Source organism: Equus caballus, chromosome 18, assembly GCF_041296265.1.
Source record: "Equus caballus isolate H_3958 breed thoroughbred chromosome 18, TB-T2T, whole genome shotgun sequence".
In the NCBI taxonomy this organism is placed as follows: Eukaryota; Metazoa; Chordata; class Mammalia; order Perissodactyla; family Equidae; genus Equus; species Equus caballus.
The window spans coordinates 40,102,782-40,123,977 of NC_091701.1; the positions used below are offsets into that span (position 1 = coordinate 40,102,782).

Sequence of the window (21,196 nt, forward strand, 5' to 3'; positions counted from 1 at the left end):
GCCTTAGGACACCTCTTTACCTGAAATGCATGTGAACATTCTGCAGTCTAAAATAATGTGGTATAATTATTTTGAAAGAGCCTCTGCTGGATCTGAGAGGCTATTAACTTGTTTTGAGCATGTGAGCTGCGGCTGGGTGGAAGTGGCAGGTTGTGATTCATAGAACAGGATGATATGCTGAAGCAATCTGGTGTGCTCCAGATACTAAAACCATCATAGAGAGGTGGCTACTGTTCTATTCTGACCCCCTTGAAGAAGATTCCCAAACCATCATATTGAAAAGAATCCATTCATTTACTTAAATAACTTTATGAAGAGGAATTTCTTCAAAGTTTTTAATATTTTCAATTTTTAATATTAGGCTCCAAGTGCTCTATAATATATTGTGTTCGGTAAGCCCTTATTGGTCTATAAGACATGTCTAGAATTCCTATCAAGCAGGTGGCAGAGATAAGAAAAGATAAGACATTACAAATAAAATGAATACCAAATTGATTGGACATAGCAGTCCGAGGCTTGCTTTTCTTACTGGCTGCTAAGAAATAGTGCTCTGATGCTTTGGCATTGAGTGTCTATACTCCAAGCACGAATTATTGACAGATGTTAATTATGGTTAATATTTATCGAGTACCGATGTGCATGCAACTTAGTAAGCACATTGTACATATCACGTTGTGTAATCCTCACAACAGTCCTGTAAGTCTGTTGCTTTCATTATCCCCTTTTTACAGATGAGAAAGCTGAGGCTTAGAGTTAGTGAAACTTAAGTATGCCAGAATGTAAACACCATTATCTATAGCAGAGGCCTTTGCTCCTAGAATGGAACCTGCTGCACAGTAGGCACTCAGTTGATAGTTGTTGGATGACTGGACTTGCTCAAGTTCACGCATTTGGTTAGAACCAAGACTGGCAAAGGATTCAGTTCCAGGGGTCTGTCTGACCCTAAAGCCTACAGCTTAAACTTACTACATTTTCCTGCCCCTCCCCTCCCCCAGTCAGCCCTGTATTAGACAGTTTCAGAGAAATAGACAACATGATGTTAGCCTTCAGATGCATAATCCAAGATGCTTATAACCCAGTAAAGGCATTCAGAATATACTTGTTAAGCTTCAGAATAGGAGTTGAGGCAGCTAGGCACTAAAACCAGTCAGCTCTGTCATGAATATGTGTTAACTGGGCTTCAGTTTAACTGCTGTAACAATGAGACATCAAAATATCATGGCTTAGGGGCTGCCCCCGAGTGGTTAAGTTCACGCACTCTGCTTCGGCGGCCCAGGGTTTCACCGGTTCGGATCCTGGGCCCGGACGTGGCACCGCTCATCAAGCCATGCTGGGGCAGCATCCCACAGAGCAGAACTAGAAGGACCTACAACTAGGATATACAGCTAGGTACTGGGAGGGTGGGGGCTTTGGGGAGAAGACCAAAAAAAAAATCATGGCTTCAACAAGCTGGAAGTGTATTTCTCTCTCACAAAGCATTCCAGAGAGTAGTGGTCCAGAGCTAGCCAAGGCAGCTTTGCCGTGTGGTTGCCATCCCTGGGTCTGAGGCAGCTCCCACTTCCACCAGCAGGTAGGGGTAAAGAGCCGGGGAACATACACATTCCTTTTGGAGAGTGTGGTTCCTCGCAGGCATAGAACTTGGTCACATGGCCACAGCAAGCTGCCCCGAAGCTAGGAATGCAGGCTCCAGCTGAGCAGCTATAAGTTCAGCTAAAATGATTATTAACAACCAGTAGTTTCTGCCACAGTCTGCTTGGGAAGAGTGTGGGTGCCCTGGCACCTGGGCTTGTTGCTCCTCTGCTCTCTTTTCTACCTGCGTACTGTATCCTCCTTTTGATTGGTGGTAGGCTCAGCTGAGCTGTACTGGATGTTCCATGGTGGTTGAGAAAGGACCAGAATCGGAGTCATTACATTAATTTTTATATTTTCTGGAAGACGGTTTTGTTTCTCTATTTAACATTTGTAATAAAGAGGTGCTATGGAAGATAGAATAAAATTTGATTTCATTGTGTTCTCAATAAATTTCTATTTTAAAATGCTTCTTTAAGTTTCTCTCTCCTTTAAGCCTTAATATGTCAATTTTTGAAATTCTGTAAATTTGCTTAAAATTTTTTAAAAATCCTCGTATTGACCTTTTTATGTGATTTCCATCTCATAAAGTAGTAGTGGAAATTAAATTTTTAAAAAATGCTTGTATTGAACTTTTCATGCTATTACCATCTCAACATATAGTAATGGAAATTGCTAAATATGCCCATCTCAACATATAGTAATGGAAATTGCTAAATATGCCCAGTATGAATAATTAATGTTTCTGTGAGATCCTAAATGTTTCATTTCTATTTCTTTACTTCTCGGTTCCTGCATTTGGAAAAATAATTGTACTACCCCAGGGTCTTAAATTTAAATATATTTTTATAATATCAGGTTTCTCTCCAGAGTTACACTTGTAAGCATGTTGAACACAGATTCCCCCCCCATTACCTGAAAACTTTTTCCTTTACAATTTATAATTGGAAATGAGTAAACTTCAGACTGTAATCTCAACTAAAACATTCCCCTTTTAGGGGAAAAAAAAGCAGTTTTCTAATTCAAACATTTTCATCCATAAAAGTAGGAAAGGTGTCTCTTACTCAGCTTTTTATGCCCATTACCTGGAATAGTGTCGGGCACGTGGTCAAATATTTCTTCACAAAATCATATTTAACTTTTGAATTAAAAAATATTCCTCCTTTCTAGTCTGTATGCTCAAAACTATAAAGTAAAATATTTTGACTATATCAGCTACCCTCCAGGTACCCAGTCCCTTCATATGTAGCACACACACACACTTATGCACACCCATGTGCATGCACACACATGCATTTGTTTGGATATCACGCTACTGGCAACTTCAGCATTTGAAAAATACTAAAAATTACAATGAAAATGTCTCTGAATAACTACAAATATCCTATATTTTTCTCTTTAGGCCTTCACCCTCAACCTTATTCACTGTAGTTTAAAATACGTAATTTGGTTATCTTTTATTTTTGTAGACTGTGTTTTAGATGTGCAGATTTGGCTAAGGCGTGGGGAGTGGGGATAAAGTGAGGAGAGTGACCAAAGGGCAGGAAGGAGAAAGAATGGAGATCAAAATTAGAAGAGGAACGGTGAGAGCACCAGCTGACATCCCTACATCAGGGGAGGAGCCAGAACAGCCGAAAGGCAGGCCCAGGGATTACTGATGTCTCCGTGTGGTTGTGAAGGTCCATAGTGATGCTCTCAATTATCAAGAAAAGTGTGTGTGTTCTATATATTCTATTTAACAAGTCAGGAAAAAGTATAATGCCTTAGGAGTATTTGAAATTAGAAAATAAATTGACATTTGAAGGATGAACTTTGAATATCCAGAAATTTTAATCCTGTGGAACAGTTCTTTACTCAAAGATGACACAGAAATGAAACACAATTAAATAGTACAAAGGATCCATGTAGCCAGTTTTGAGAAGAAATGCATTAAAAGTCCATAACAAGGAAGAACAACCCTGAGAAACTAGACTAGTTCTACCCGTCTAGTTATCCTTACCAGAGAGGCAAGGTAGGATTTTGTTGATAGAATAATTAGTGTTTACTGAGCACTTACTGCGGGCCAGGCAGTGTGTGTACCTCATCTAATTCCCCATTGCCCTGTAATTGAGAAATTATGGGGATTATCTCATTTTAAATATGAGAGAACTGAGGTGTAAATGGGTTAAGTATCTGTTCATGGTCACACAGTTCATAAGTAATTAGCAGGAGAGTCTGTCTCTCCCCATTCTGCCACCAGTTGCTGAGCTGGTGCTCTTGCCAGGAGTCAGGCAAGCCTTGCTTAGCTGAAGCAAAACCACTTCCTAGCTGTGTGACTCTAGGCCACATAGTATTTCCAAGCCTGTCATCTTTTGGGTGATAGGGATTGGGGATAAGAGTAATTAGTTGCCTGTCTATTGCATATAAGGGCATTGTGAGACTTGAGAATAAAAGCACTTAGAAATCCTCTAAGTTGTAAAAATTATTGTTATAAAGCATTGTTATGATATCCTTATAGTCGGCAAAAGAAGAATAAAGTTATTTCCATTTAGGAAGTAGTATTATGTAGCATTGTGCACTAAGAAATAACGATTAGAGTTATTTAGGCCTCAAGTATTTTCAAGTTAGAAATCTAAATTTGGTTCTCCCTACCATAAATATTCTCTTATTCCACCTCCTCCCCCGCCCCCAGCTCAACAGGAGAAGTCCCGGTTATATTGTATTTGTTTCATTCCATTGATGTGTAAGCAGCATAAAGGAGACAGTGACAGTAATGAAGAATTTGCTTTGTTTGGTGATTCCTTTTGCACTGATTAGTGAATGTGGTCTGAAGTGGAGATGCCACCAGAAGCCAGAAGGTCCTGTTTTCTCATCCACTCATTCATCCAACTTGGTATATACACATATGTTACGCATAGATAACTAACTGTTGGACAAGTTCACAGTCATCCTCATTCAGGACTTTAGGAGAGCAGAAACCATGTCAAGAGAGAGCCCTCTTTACCTGCACGTGGAAACGGAGAGCAGTAACAGTGAAGTGACATTTAAGGAAGCTGGAGCCTAATGAATACAACTCCACTGTCCCACCCAGAGCCTTCTCCCCTCCAGGGCCTCTCATTCACGGGACCAGGATCTAGTTCCATCACCTACACATGAATGCCCAGTGCCACTGGGCACGCAGAGATCCAGCACTTGTAGTCTTGAGACCAAGGCATGAAAGAGAGCAGGCCTAGCTTCCACATTTATTTGGAAGCCACTGAGCACAGGCAGTTGCGAATTACTCAGGATCAGCTTTGTACCCTCAGGAGGAAACCTTTCATCCCTTCTCCCTTCGGGGGCGTGGCTTCTCAGCAGCTCAGGGGCGTGGCTTCTCAGCAGGAGCCTGGGCCTCCTCTGTATTCCTTACTTTAACATCTGTTTCCTTTTCCTGCTGTGTCAGTTTTGTCCTTTTTGCTCTTCCTACAACCCCATGAGCAGCAATGTCTCCTATTGTTTGTTCAAAGAAAGGGAGATGGAGAAGAGTTTTAAAAATTTGAGGTATGGGTAAGTCTGTTCTTTGAAGCTGTAAACTGCTAGAGGGGAAGTGCCCTTGTTACACAGTACAGAGCATTAATTAAATCTCATGAGTTTAGTGCTTTCTATGGTAACACAGCAAATCTATTATGGGGTCTAAGCAGATGCAGCAGTTAGGATTTTCCTAATAATACTTGCATTCAGTTCATAATCTTCACGCTTATTTAAACCTTCTACCAAGAGTTTTTCCTCATCTCCATGAGCAATTATAGCTATTCATTTATGTATAATCAATATATATATATCTCTCTGCATATTTACCAGCTAAGGTCATATTTGATTCAAACCTGGTAGTATAGTTTTTCCTGTCTGTAAACTGTTGATGAAATTTCACAAGTGCCTTGCATGATTTAATTAGTTCAGTGTTTATAAGAATTCTATGAAAGTGAAATTGCTACATAAATGCCAAGAATTGTGATTGCTTTCTTCATGTAATTCCCAGGACTCAATTTCTCCTGAATATCGTTTCTCTCATGATCAATCAAGAAAGGCTTATATGCAATAGCTTTGACAGTATTTCAACATTAGAAACATATTTTTGGTTGAGATAGATGCTAGATTATTCTTACTAGTTTGAATCTTGAAAAAAATCAGCTGTAAATTCAGATTAAACTGATATACCTAGAATACATTTTGACGTCTGGCTACTACCTGTCCAACTCTGCGTTGGACTGACATATTATTTTTAAAATGTATACTGAATTGGTGTCACCATTCTTGGGTTTATTTGAACTGAATTTTCTTTAAGTAGAGAATGCTTTGTGATACATTCTAAATAGTATTAAATGAGTAAGAAAAAGTTTTCAAACATCAATCTTTTTTGAATTCCTTTGCTGTATGAAGTTCTTTCCTCAATTTATTTTTTCATATAGTTTTGTTTTCTTTTGTTCAAACATCATTTTTCTGCAGATTTTTGCTTTACTTTCCTTGAAAGATTATGAAAACTGTCTCTATTTATTATGCCTTCAGAGTCATGCAAATAGGAAATGCTTAGGAAAAGATCGTTAGGTGACAAAAGCAATAGGCATTGCATGTTTAAAACCTGGTGCTTTTGGCATCTTCCTTTTCTAAGTAGTCAAAAGATATTTGGGAGTTTGGTTGACCTCAGTATATCGGAAAGAAAAGTAAAATTTTTGTTGAGAGAGGAGCAGCATAGGGCATGAGCCAAGAAATGTAGTGGTGGGCAGCCCAACTGAGGAGTCAAATTCAGTCTAATTTCACCTCTGAGAAAAAGATTCCCTCTCAGGCGGTGCAGCTGGGTAGATAGAAGATAAGCATAGAAAAACAGCCTGGGGAACCTTGAGGGCACAGATTATGAGTAAAAAGCAGTGGGGTATGACTTATGGATAGAGAGACAGTACAAAAATAGGCCTGGAACATATACACAAATGGCTGAAATACCAAAGTTTAGGTGGTCAAAGGTAAGAAACGAGTTGGAATCACAAAGCACAAGGCTAGAGTAAGTCAAAGGCGCTTGTTTTTTTTCTTTCAAAGTGTCCATTCTATCACTAGACACTGAATGATTTTAGGAAAGGCACTCAGCATTCCAACTTCCCTACTGGCAAGGTAGTCAGGGGCTGTATGGCATGGCGATTCAAAGAATGGCCTTTGGAGTCTGACCAATCTGCCTTGAACTTTGCACTCATTTTTAAAATATAAGTATTAAATAAGGGTAGTAACTCATATATGGAGAGTATGTTTCAAGAATTTTATCAAGAGAGTTACTTGTGAAATGCAAATTTGTGTTCTTTTGCGTATTTTAAAGAGAAAAAGCAGACTAATCGAGGAAAGAAGAACCTGAAATATATTTTAATTTTCAAGGGTATAGGTGACATTATACTTATACTGAAACCACAGAGACCTTACAAGGCAGGAAAACTACAAACCAATATCTCACGTAAATATAAATGCAAAAATCTTTTATAAAGTATTACAAAGTCCAATCCAAAAATAATGTAAAAAGATAATTCATCATGACCAAGTGTGGTTTATCCCAAGAAAGCAAGTTTGGCTTAGCATTTGAAAATTAAGCAATGTAATTTGCCATATTAATAGAAAGAAGGAGAAAACCCGTCTTATTATCTCAATGGATAGAGGAAAAGCATTTGTTAAAATTCAATACCCGTTCACAATGAATTGTCTCAGCAAACTATGATAAAGGGCATTTATGAAAAACCAAAAGCTAATATTATATTTAATGATGAAAGACTAAATACATTCCCTGTAAGTTTTAGCCAGTTTGGTAAGGCAAGAAAAAGAAATAAAAAGCACACCGATTGAAAGGGAAAAGGAAAACTACCTTTCTACGCAGAGGACGTCATTTTCTATGTAGAAGACTCCAGTGCAGGAGTCAGCAAACTGCAGCCGAATTTGGTCTATCAGCTGTTTTTGTATGACCTGTGACCTGGATGGTTTTTATTTTTTTTTTTTGCCCGTGCAAGTGTAAGATGGATGCAACCAGGCTGGAAAACAGCTTGGCAATTTCTTATAAAGTTAACCGTACACTTGCCATGTGACCCAGAAGTTCTCCTGGGTATAACCCAGGAATGAATGGAATAAATATTTCCACACAAAAACTTATATACGAATGTTCACAGCACCCCCAAATTAAAAACAACTTAATTGTCTGTCAGGTGAATGAATAAACATATTCATACTGCTCAAGAAGAATAAAGAAATCACGGATATGCACAATGACATGGGTGAATCTCAAAAATATGCTGGGTTAAAGAAGTCAGACATAAAAGAATACATATTACATTATTCCATTTACGTAAAATTTTAGAACAGGCAGAATTCATCTGTAACAACAGAAAGCAAATCCATGGTTGTGGTGGTGGGGGGGGTGGTACTGCAGAGGAGTTTAGGCAGCTTTTGGAGGGTGACGGAATATCCTCAATCTGATCGGAGTTGTGGTTCATTGCTATGCACACTTAGTAAAACCCATCAAACTCTGCGCCTTTAAAATGGATGTGTTTTATTGTATGTAAGTTGTAGCTCACCAGAGTTGACTTTAAAGTAAAAAATACTAACCCGTGTTTAAAAGTCTCGGTATGACTGGGTTAAAGTGGACTGTGAGATGCAGCGAAGCACGGGTTCTTTGGGAGACGCTTTTTCACTTCCAGCATGCACCCAATAAATATTTTTGAGCAAATGCCTGAGTGAGAAAGATAGAAAGAAGGTGGCATAACAGGAGCAGAAGAACGCAGCTCCCTGGAGTTCGGCCAGCGAGGCGCCAGGGCCAGAGTTCAAGTCCAGCCAAAGCTGAGTGAAGCTGTCGAATGTAAAATCTTTGTTTTAGTTCTGTTCATCCTAACATTTATTTTTCTATTGGAGAGGAATGTGTGCGGTGGAATCGCCATGGCTGGATTACAGATAAAGTCTTTTGGATGGCAGACAGGCATTCAGATGATTAACTGTCTGTGTAGTACTTTACATAGGAAGCAATTTTAATGAAATAACATAAGGAAGCCTGTGTTGGTAGTTTTAATAAAATCAAGCCTGACTCATCTATTTGAGGATCAGGATTATGGAAATAACATCTTATGCTTCAGGAGTATTTTAAGATTGAAACAGTTATATTCCTGTTTACTTATGAAGAAACAGAATTGGTGGCTAAGTAAAACATTAACTCTGTGGAAAGATGTAATATTTGTATTTGGCTTCTCTATGTTAATGCTGAAGAAATTGCTTTAGGTTATACGACTCCATAAATGTTAAGTTTCCACTATTACCAGAGGGTACTTTTACAGCGGAGGATCATGTTTTATTTCACATCTGAAAAATAAACTTGAGTCAGTGTATTCTGCTTTTTAATTCTTTAAAATTGTGTTGCCGTATTTTTCAGAGTTTAGGGAAGATTCTCGGTGACCCGCACCTACATCCCTGGGAGGAATGAGTGCTTTGGTTGAATGTGCCTGCCCCAACCCCCACCAGATGTAGACTTCTTCCCTAAGCGTTTGCTAGTCAGCACTTTGGGGACCACTGCTCCTACAAGTAGTTAGGTACACTCGCCCTCTGATGTCATCTATATTTCGTCCTTTTTTTTTTTTTTTTTTTTTTTCCCTAATAGCTCATTGAGTCATCTTTGCCTTCTTGCTAAGAGTTCATGCATTTGGTTTTGTTGGTTTGTTTGGATCAAGAGCTGTGGTTAAGCCAGGGGATGCATCAGTGTGCTCTTATTTGTAACATCTCTGGTAACTGGATGTAGAGGTATCCTGGAAGAGAGAAGAAATTTAAGCCTCCCCCCTACCCCGTTCATTTACCTACAGTTTTCCTGTGAAATGTTTGAAATCAATTGGTGTTTAATCAATACACACCAGACCTGGTATTTTGGCAGATGGGACTGCTTCCTTCTTGTAGAGGGTCTTAATGGAATGGTCCAGCCTTCCTCTGGCAGCCTTACTCTCAGGTAGTAAAGACCAGATCACGATTTCTTGGGATGTGGTTGATAGACTGCCTTCCTCAGAATTATCTAGTATGTCTGCTTGTGAAAAATTAATCCTAAAATGATGGAATTGGGGGAAAATCCCACATTTGGCAATCACCATACTAATAATTATTTCAGGCAAGAATCACCAATGGCTGCTAAAACTAGTCGGTAAGTATGATGAGAAACAAGATATTTGCATAATCTATTTACATAGTCTCAGAGTATCTCCCCACAAGATATTATTAATTACAAAAGGGGAAAAATGTAGCTTTACAGTGGAAAAACCCAGCATAGACCACCTACACCAAGTAATCTAGGTTTAAAGTAACAGTAATGGGAGAGACAGTATCATGTGCTTTCTCCCACTTTCTCTTCCCCCTCGGTTTAACACACGTAGATGAATTTGAATAAGCTAAAATTTAGGTATCTCCTTTCCTCTGGTCCCTTATGTGCATAAAATGTCCTAACCCATATCTCTGGACCATGATTACCAAGATGGAGCAAACACTTTGGTTGCCTTTCAGGCTGTGCTATACACCATAATATTCCAACACATTTTGACTGGTGTATTTCTGTACCTTGACAACATACAGATACCTTTGATCTTATCTAGCTGGGCCATTTGCCTAGCATTTTCCTCTCTGTACAAATCTGTTTCTAAGTTTTGAACAGTATGACTTTTTTGTTTCCTGGATGGGGCTGTTGGAAGGAACACAGACATTCCAAAGATATCCAAACAGACCTAGATAGGATTTGTTAGGGCTAATTGTCAACTGCCCATGTATCGCTCTAAGACCTCCATGTCTCTTGGGGTATATCAGTCACCACCAACACTTGATCCATTTCCTTGACGCAGTTACCCTGCAAACGTCAGTGCTTTCAGTGGTCTCGTGCTCAACGTGAGATTCTGCCGCCACCGTTTTTTAGCTCCCTGTTCCTGGAAGAGTGAAGGCTGGTCGTCATCTCCCCTCCATGGTAGCCCTGCATGTAAGATGTTGACAGAATCATCAGAGACTGGCTCAAACGCATTTTAGCTTTTTTATTGGTAGAAAATATGCTTTATCTTCCTATAAAATTTATTTTAAATAGACAAATTTGGAATTGAAAACAGGCAACTGTTTTCCTCATTTATATTGTACTAATAAAGAGGGGGAAGGTAGAGATTGATTTAACTACATAGCCCACGATTTTAATCTCTCATGTTGACCACTTTGAAAAGGGTCATTAATATTTCAATGCCCATACTTTGCATTTACTAGCAAAAGTTGAAATTAAAAAGTTTTCTCTATTTAACGACTGTGATTTTATTGAACATATGGTAGCTTACTTTGATAAAACTTTTCTTTCAATCTTTGCTTTAAAAATGGTATGAATTTATGGAAAGAAAACATCTAAGTTGTTAAAAATATTGACGATTATGCCTAATATATATGGTTGTGGTTTTTAAAAGGGGGTCTAAAATGATTCAACCTAATGTAAGTAGCATTTTACCTCAGAGCACTGTAGCTAATGGTAATAGTATTGTCCCAACAACTAGAGGAAAAAATAGCAGAAATGTCAGGCACACATGGAGAATCAAAACCTCACTCTCCTGAGGCCCCTTCTGTGGCTCTGCTCCAAAGTTACATTTATAGCTCTCTCGGGAAAAAAATTTATTCTACTGCCAAGGAGAAGTTAAATCGGACAGTCTAATAATGTGGAGAAATGTTTCCTGAAATGTAGAAGTCTGTTTGCAGTGTGCATCGAGGCGGATTAGCGAGTGATCTATAGTGGTATTGCCAGAATTATAAGCAAGGCACCATAGGTTAAAATGCCATAACTTAATAAAAAAGAAAATATAAAGATGTGTATTACTCTTTTTAAGGCAGGTTTATTGAGGTATAATTTACATACAATAAAATGTATCCTTTCAGTCAGTAGTTCTATGAATTTTAACAAATGAATACAGTCTTATAACCACCATGAAGATATAGAAAGCACTCTGCCGCCATGGCTGCGACTCCCTGATGGGGTGATCTCCAGTGCTACTCTCTGGCTGCACTGTGTCAAGTGTGGCTGCTTAGGATCCTAATATAAGACCTTACCAATTTTACAGACTCAGAGAGAATTCCTGCTCAGACCCAATAGAGAATTCCTGGCATTCTCTGTTGCTGTGAGAAACAGTGTTCAAAACTGCTCATATCACTAAAATTCCATAGCTGTGGATTTTTACATTTATACAGGACTGGGCATTTATGTTTTAAGTATTCAGTGTTTATTGGTACTTCATTAGTTTAGATTTGCAAGATGAGTGCTTTGAGAGAAAGCTTATAGACTTCTGGGAAAAGAATGGGGTGCCCTACCAGGAAATTCACAGGCTGGGCAACCAGGCCTTTGAAAGATGCAAGTAACAGAGTAAACAGATTACTTGCTTTGCTGCTTATTTCTGCTTGTTTGTGTCAAAAATACAGCTATATATTCAAAGTGACTTGCAGGAATCACTTTAGAATAACATCTTAAAAATACAATTCCTTCGGGGGCTGGCCCCGTGTCCGAGTGGTTGGGTTTGCGCGCTCCGCTGCAGGCGGCCCAGTGTTTCGTTAGTTCGAATCCTGGGCGCGGACATGGCACTGCTCATCAGACCACGCTGAGGCGGCGTCCCACATGCCACAACTAGGAGGACCCACAACGAAGAATACACAACTATGTACTGGGGGGCTTTGGGGAGAAAAAGGAAAAAAATAAAATCTTAAAAAAAAAAAACTACAATTCCTTCGTTGTCATTATTTATTCTTTTCACTATCAAGTATTAATGATCATTCTCTAATGCACCTCTGGCTTCCCTGCTAGGCTTAAATGGAAAAGAACAATTTCCTTTCTTAGTGTTAAAATTCCTATCAGGCCTGTGGTCTTTGGGTCAACTTTACCAAAGCAATTAAAGCTATTAACAAGGACACAGTTTTTATTTGGCCAATACAGCTCTAGACAGAGAACCCCCAAACTGTTTGCTTCTAGGTTGTGAGAGAGAAGCATTAATTTGTTTAGCACTGCGAGTGCTTCTCTCAGTCTTTCCTTCTTTCCCGTATCAGCAAATGCACTGGGGGTCAGGGCGTGGGGGAGGGGGCAACTTCTTGACTGTGAAGCCACTCCCAGGGTAACTGATCAAATTGGCGGGGCCTTAGCTGCCTGCTGCTCCTCTAAAACCATCGCAGCCCACATTCTCCCATCTGTTATTTGATCACCCTCGCCCTTCTTTATCCCAAAGAGTGAAAGTGTAAACTGAATATAAGTAAGTTTTAAAAGAGAGATGCCAGCCACTTATTTACCCTAGCGTCTAAGGGGGAAAACAGTATTTTCCTAAAGAGTAGATTCCTTTTAAAGTAAAAGCATATCTGTTCCTAAAGTCTTTTGATTTTCTGCTGAAAATTTTTTAAAATCTTGGCAACTATTTATATTTACAAATTTACCAGTGCTTACTAACATGATAGCTTTAGAAAAGTAATTTTGCAGCCTTTTATTACAATATTAAGTAACAAATGGTCTTGTTGAAAGGGCCAAATTCAATTTTAACACTTTTTTTTATAGACATGATAAACTTGCAGTAAATTAATATGCTGTGCATCTATATTGTGAATGTGTTGGGCAAAATAATTCTCCCCTCTCCCAAGATAGGAGGTCCTAAATAGATAGAGGAGGATAGAGGAAGCCTCTAAATGTTACTTTATTTGGAAAAGAGATCTTTCTGGATGTAATTAAGTTAAGGGCCTTGAGAGAGGGAGATTATCCTGGATTATCCAGTTCACTTCTAATGCCTTCACAAACATCCATATAAGAGAGAGGCAGAGGGGGATTTTACACATCTACGGAAGAGAAGGCAATGTGATGGTGGAGACAGAAATTGCAATATGGCTACAAGCCAAGGTAAGCCAGCAACCACCAGCAGCTGTAAGAGGCAAAAGACAGAATGAGTATATCCCAGTTTACACCTTGATTTCAGCCAAGTGAAACTAATTTCAAATTTCTGGCCTCCAGAACTGTGAGACTACACTTCTAATCCTCCAGGTTTGTGGCAATTTGTTATGGTTATGGCCTGCAAAGCTCCTCAGGTGCAAGTATGTACTACCCTTCAAGCAAAAGGAAAAATGTCTCCGAGGGTAGAGCCTTGTCAAGCCACAGAGTAGTATTCCATGCCTTGAGACCTTGCCCTCCTGGGTTTTGAAACTACTTGGGGTTGGTGACTCCTTTTCCTTCCATTTTCTCCCTTTTGGAGTGAGGATGTCATAAATGTTATCCTTTGCCTGCCCCACCATCTTATTATGGTTTCCTTTAAACATTGTATTCTTAGACCAAAACCCCCTGTCCTTTAGCTCTCTTCTTTGGTACTGTCTTAGAAATAATTCTTCATCTTCATTAAAAACTCCTGTCTGTTTATCTTGCCACTTTCTCTATGCCTTGGCCAACCCTACTGTTGATATGCCAAAATCACATGGTCTAGGAATAGGGAAAGTAGGTTTTCCCACAGGAAAATCAGAATGCCGTATCGAGAAGAAAGGTAAAAAGATGGTAGGTGGCAAAGCAACGGGTGTCCACTAGATAATAACATTGCATGATTCCGTTGTATTATGATTATGTTCTATTTTCTTGCTTGAAATAAATAGTCCCGAAAATTCTGATTGTATGAATAGATTCTAAGGAAATTGTCTCTTAAAAACCATGTCTAATCAATTAAATATAAGTATATGTTTATTTAGTGAAATGGTAATTTCTAACTGTGCTCTAGGTAGTTCAAGGAAGTTCCCAGTCTTCTAAAGAAGGCCAAACACAACATCAACAAAAATGGAAGAAAGGAAACAAGTGACTTATACTAATCTTCTGTAAACTTTTAAGTGCTTATAAAGTAATTAATATTTGAGAGTGTTCATTCAATTCTTTCTTCTCTGGAGCCTATCTGGTGTATTTGTAATTGTGAGCCATCTGTCCTCTTGCCCAGCAGGCTTCTGGGACAGCAACTTTCCCATACAGCAGGTGTATATTAACTACATGTAAATTGATTTTAATAATAAAGCAAAACATAATTAGAAAGGCAAATCTGCTACAAAAACATCGTACCGTGCATTAGAAAACCAAATGTAAATAATTTGGATTAGATACACACCGTTGGATGTCTCTGTAGCATAAATAACAGAATTGGTTGTATAAAAATAACTCCTCATGAATGCTCTTCTATCCTTTGATTTAAATGTTTGTAAAGTGTTTTTCTCTGTCTCCAACACCATTTACAGCCTAATGTGGAAAAAGTTGGTTAAATGTCTTGTATTTGGACATGAAGATGGATGGTAATAATTCACACTCATCTGGATTTGCTTTTAGTTGATTTTCTAATGATTGTGATGGATTTTACCCATGCTGTGTGTATCCTCACCTGGTCTCATTTTTGGTCATGACATAATTTGTAGGATGACTGACATTTTGTGATAATCCACAGACATAAACTTTCTTTTTTCCATGGCCTGTTTTTTGTTTGTTATCAATATACTATCCCAACTGAACAATAAGCCAAGTCCAAGTATAATCTACTGTGAGACTGAGGTGGTTTTTTTCTATAGTTATTTTAGCTAATGTTTATCCAACTCAAGGTACTTTAATACTCCTGAGCAAATTCTCAGGACAGTACATTCATGTTCTGTCATAATCACAATAGAAGATTAAACAAATATTCATGAACCAGAATAAGGATTCAATATTTACCTATGATAAAGGGTTGTGCCGTAGTTATCACGTTACTACATTTTGACATTGGCAAGTTCTGAAATAGTTTAAAGATGTCTCTGTTGTTTTCTAAATAAAAGAGAAATGGGCCACAAACAATTAAACACATCCCTGTGTGAACGTATGTGTGAAAAATATCTTCACACAGGGTACTTTATTTTTTTAAGTTCCTTCAATACACTAATGGCATACAATTTAGTTTAACAGCTCGGAGTGTTGTAATCAAGAGTGTGAATAGGCAATCAAATACTTCTGTGGAATTCTGCTCCCCTAAGAATTCATGGCAAGCCTGTTGCTATGGTGCGGTCTCACCTGGGACTTGTTTAGCGTCTTTCTCAATCAGATATATTGACAATAATGAGCTTAAAAACAAATCCTCATAGAAAATTCAGAATGGAGAAATCCAGATAGATAAATGAAGCATTGTGGCTCATCCTTCTTTTTCTACTTGCACTTGTGAGTTCTTATTTGTGATCCCAAGAGTCTTAAGACCCACTGAAGGCATTACTATCTCACTGTCAAATGAGCTGGATGTCATAGAAGGCACTGATTCTCTGATGGGAAGCCATGGAGAAGATAATCTCTAAAGAACTGCAGACTGGACTCTCTCCATCCACAGCTGCTTGCCTGGAACTTTAGAGCTGTGTTAGTTGTTTGAGACCATCAGGGTACTTTTTAGTAGTGCCATCTTATTTAGATAAGGCAAAGAAAGGCTTATGAGTCACAGTTATTAAATTGAAGATGATCACATCAGAATAAAATAACAAGCCAGGCAGCGAGACCTTTGATGGATTACTAAGGCTTGTATTGTTTTTAAGAGATTATTTATTTTCCTCTCTCCACCGCGAAATCAATTCCATTGCCACACTCTGTAGGTGATGTTGTGAGGCTGAAAGACAGTAATAAACAGCACCAACTCTGGAGTCACATCTCTTAACTTCATATCTCTGCTCTGCCATCTACCAGGGGGTGACCTTAGACACTCATGATCTACATCTCAAAAATGAGAATAATAATATATACCTCATGGGGTGGTTGTAGAAATTAAATAGGAGGTGCTTGGCACATAGAAGCCATTCATGGGGTATTGGTTGTACTCAGCATTTATGATATGCATAGAAAGCATTAGAAGAGTATCTGGCTTATAGTCAGTACCTAATAAATAATTATAATTCCTTAGATGAATCTTTGCTAGATGTAGTCTTATTAAAAACATAGGAAGAGAGGCCGGCCCTGTGGCCGAGTGGTTAAGATCACACGTTCCACTTCAGCGGCCCAGGGCTTTGCAGATTTGGATCCTGGGCTGGGACATGGCACCGCTTATCAAGACATACTGAGGCAGCATCCCACATGCCACAACCAGAAGGACCCACAACTAAAATATACAACTATGTACTGGGGGTATTTGGGGAAAAAAGGAGAAAAAGAAAAAGATTGGCAACAATTGGTAGCTCAGGTGCCAATCTTTAATAAAAAATATATATAGGAAGAAATATATGGGAATGGTTAAAATTTGACGTATCCTGTCATAAAAAATTTTAGTCATGAACGCCAAGAGGCAGTGAGCCAGAAAACATCCAAGCCATTCTGTATACTGTCCTAGAGTGCAAGGCTGCTGGGACTGGAGTCATCAGCCCAGCAGCCTTTGCAGTGAAATGTCGCTGTTCTTAAATTAAATCCAGCTAAGTATGGACAGTTCGAAAACACTGTGTTGTTCAACCAACTTAGTGTGTGCTGCTGAGAAAATGCTGAGATTTGCCGAATTATGTTTTTTTACCTACCATTTGATACTCTAGACATTCATTACATAACACTATTAAAATGCTTTGTTTCAATTATAAATACAGCAGTCTCCTGTTATCCATGGTTTCATTTTCTGCAGTTTCAGTTACCTGAGGTCTGAAAATATTAAATGGAAAATTCCAAAAGTAAACAATTCATAAATTTTAAATGGACATCTTTCTGTGTAGCATGATAAAATCTCCAACCGTCCTGCTTCGTCCCACCTGGGAAATGAATCTTCCCTTTGTCCATCGTATCCATGCTGTGTACATGTCCTGCCCGTTAGTCACTTAGTAGCCATCTTGGTTATCAGAGCGACTCTCATTTTATCGCAGCTCTCGTGTTCAAGTCTCCCTTATTTTATTTCATCATGGCCCCAAAGCACAAGAGTGGTGATGCTGGCCGTTTACATACGCCAAAGAGAAACCATAAAGTGCCTCCTTTATGCAAAAAAGTGAAAGGTCTTGATTTAATGAGGAAAGAAAAAAAAGTATGCTGAGGTTGCCAGGGTTCTCAGTTAGAACGAATCTTCTATCCCTGCAATTGTGAAGGAGGAAAAAGAAATTCCTGCTAGTTTTTCTGTCGCACCGCAAATATGTATGTGTAAGAAAGAACACAGTGTATTTAGGGTTCGGTACTATCTGCAGTGTCAGGCATCCGCTGAGCGTCTTGGACCGTATCCCCAGCAGATAAGGGAGGACTGCTGTACATTAGTTTATTTTAAAAGATAAATGTCACAAATATGTATTTAAAGTAATAATTTAGGTTTGGATTCAAGAAGAGTGAGGGATAGCCATGTAGCGATTCTTTCTACAAGCCTTTTATTCACTCTGCTGATGGATTCAGAAGGTCTCCAGTGGCAAACTGTGTTAGGCTTTCTTTCCAAAGGGACCCAGTCTTCCCATCCTTTTCGTCATGCAGCCAGGCATGGTCCCAGGCGCTAAGGCTGGTGGGGCCTCTGAGGCAGCTACAGCCTCAGGCCCTGGACAGGAGCATTAACTGCTGACCGTTTACACCAAGCATTTGACTCAGAGGGAGCATCGTCTCGCCACATCAACTTCCTGCTTTTAGAAGAAGAGAAGACAGTTATAGAATTCAGCTCGATCTTTTCATGTCTGTCAACTGGAGGTCTGAGTTGTTGGCATAAAAATTACTGGCCAAAATATCTTCAGAAAACAAGAGGAAAACAGTTGTTTTCAGTATTTTCATAAAACAGACATAAAGGAATTTTTTTATGTGAGATGTAATTGACATGTTGTATTAGTTTCAGGTATACAATGGAATGATTCAGGTTATGGATATATTGTGAAATGATCACCACAATAACTTATGAAGTTACAGAGTTTCTTAATAGAGTAAGATGATGAGAAATTTTGAATAAAGACTTTGGGTTGCCTTAACTGAGTATCTGAATATTAAAGAACAATTTAACATATTTGTCCACCATCCCTATATGTGCATTGGCACTGATATTTTGATATCTTCAAGTTGGTTGTGTAAAGATATCGTGCATTTTAATTTTGTGAGGATTATCAGAGGCCCTAAATTTGCTGAGATTACTTGTTTTGAAATTTAGTAAATAGAAAATACAGCATATGATAGTAGCAAGAAGTAACCACACCTTTCTTAGTCATTTGTTGTGAATGGTGCTTCAGCCTCTACTTTCTGCTTGTGATTTTGTATATAAATTGGATCCTCTTTATATGAGGATTAAGAAGAGAGAAGAAAAAATGACAGAGCAGAGCTATTGAGAACAGAATGTGATCAGGAGATGGAAGAAGTAAATTATTGACTGACTGGTATAACATTGTACAATGCTAAGAGCTTAGTAAAAATGGAACCCAAGACATCTATAAATATAAACCCAAATTTTTGGCAAGTGAACCTCATAGGGGAGAACATGGTACATTTTTTTAAATGTGTATTTTTACTTTATAATGCCTAATTATTTAAAAATAGCTTGACAATTAACACAGCATTTAGCATCTTATTAATATAATTGCACCAACTCTTCTGTAATGTGGGTGTTATCCCCATTTTACAGATAATTAAACTGGGGTTATAGATATTAAAATGACTTGTTCATTATTATACAACTAATAAGTAACAGAGTGTAGACTCGGATTCAGGTTGGATCCCAAATCCTATAATCCTTTCAACTTTGTTCTATTTTACCTCAAACTATATGCCTTTAAAGAGGCTTACAAGTTTTTGAGCTCTTGGACTTGGGTTGGCAAACTCTGGGCACACAGAGTTTTTTTATAGCCTGCAAGCCAAGAATATTTTTTACATTTTTTAATGGCTTAAGAATCAGAAAAATATATATATATATATTTTAAAGATTTGCACCTGAGCTAACAACTGTTGCCAGTCTTCTTTTTTTTTCCCCCCTGCTTTTTCTCCCGAAACCCCCCCAGTACATAGTTGTATATATTTTTATAATTGTGGGTCCTTCTAGTTGTGGCATGTGGGACACCACCTCAACGTGGCCTGACAAGTAGTGCCATTTCCGCACCCAGGATCCGAACCAGTGAAGCCCTGGGCTGCTGAAGTGGAACCCGCGAACTTAACCACTTGGCCATGGGGCTGGTCCCCAGAAAAATATTTTATGACACCTGCAAATTAGATGAAATTCAAATTTCAGTGTCCATAAATAAGATCTCACTGGAACGTAATCACATTCATTCTTTTATATCACTGTCTATGGCTGCTTTCACAGTAACAGGGCAAAGGTGGGTAGTTGTGCCAGAGACCTATCTTATCATTCACAAAGCCTGAAGTATTATTATCCGGCCCTTTATAGGAAAAGTTTGCCAACCCTTGCACTAGGATGTTAGGACCAAAATCTGTGGTTAGAACTTTTTTTTATGGGACTCGAAAGTTCATTAAAGCTTTCACACACCTTAGGTCTTTTGATGGTCCCGGCAGCTGGTGAGGTAGATGGTGTTTGCCTTGTTGTATGAGGCAACCAGGAAATGGATGCCAAACCACGTGCTCTCATCAGCACCATGCAGCTTTTCATGTTCACCAGCTTTTTAGGTACCTAATCTTACTTGGTATCTTAAAATGGGGATTTATTTTGACATTTCAACTTGAATATTTTAATTCAATTCTCCATTATCTTGAGGAGAAACTTCAGTCGGATTTAGACTACTCTGTTCCTGGCTGGCACACAGACCTCCTGGGTCTGATGGTGAAGCTCAGGCATTTATACTCTGTCTGTCTCTGTCTCTGTCTCTGTCTCTGTCTCTCTCTCTCTCTCTCCCCCTCCCTCCCTCCCTCACTCTCTCCCTCCCTCTCTCCCTCCCCGCTCCCCTTTCCTGCCCTCCTCTCTCTGTCTTCCTCTGCCTAACACAGTGCCTGGTATATAGTAAGCACTCAAAGTTTAAACAAATGGATGAATGTATAATCAGTCTTTCTTTTAAGTTATAGAAAGGAAAATCATAATACTAGTCTCAGCTTGTAGAAAAGGCTTTTCACTACTGAATTTTTGATAAGAGATAAAGCTAGTAGAGAGGAAAATAGAAATATGAATTTCAAGATATGTTTTGTTGCAGAATTTGGCTTAAATTCTCCCACAAGGTTCATCTACGTTGTAACATGTGTTAGAATTTCCTCCCAGTTGGTGGGTTTTCTTTTCATTTTGTTCCTGGTTTCCTTTGCTTTGCAGAAGCTTTTTAGTCTGATATAGTCCTATTTGTTTATTTTTTCTTTTGTTTCCCTTGCCTGAGTAGACATGGTAGTTGAAAAGATGCTGCTAATACTGACATCAAAGAGTGTACTGCCTATATTTTTTTCTAGGAGTTTTATGGTTTCACATCTTACACTCAAGTCTTTAATCCATTTTCAGTTAATTTTTGTGTATGGAGAAAGATAATGGTCTACTTTCATTCTTTTGCATGTGGCTGTCCAGTTTTCCCAACACCACTTATTGAAGAGACTTTGTTTTCTCTATTGTATATTCTTGGCTCCTTTGTCAAACATTAACTGTCATTAGAAGTGTAGTTTTATTTCTGAGCTTTCAGTTCTGTTCCAGTCATCTCTGTGTCTGTTTTTGTACCAGTACCATGCTGTTTTGATTACTATAGCTTTGTTGTATATTTTGAAGTTAGG

General features: G+C 38.6%; 1 protein-coding gene across 49 annotated transcripts in view; it reads left to right on the forward strand.

Moving 5' to 3' along the window:
• PKP4 (plakophilin 4) overlaps positions 1-21,196 on the forward strand; it is a 228,323-nt gene that overhangs the window by 86,840 nt on the left and 120,287 nt on the right. For 2 of the 49 annotated variants that reach the window (XM_070240997.1, XM_070240996.1), the window contains exon 3: positions 14,313-14,386. The exons of the other annotated variants lie outside the window; for them this stretch is intronic. In XM_070240997.1, the coding sequence (XP_070097098.1) occupies positions 14,369-14,386 (18 nt within the window). In that variant the 5' untranslated portion in view covers positions 14,313-14,368. The remainder of the gene's footprint in view (positions 1-14,312; positions 14,387-21,196) is intronic. 49 annotated transcript variants of the gene reach the window in all.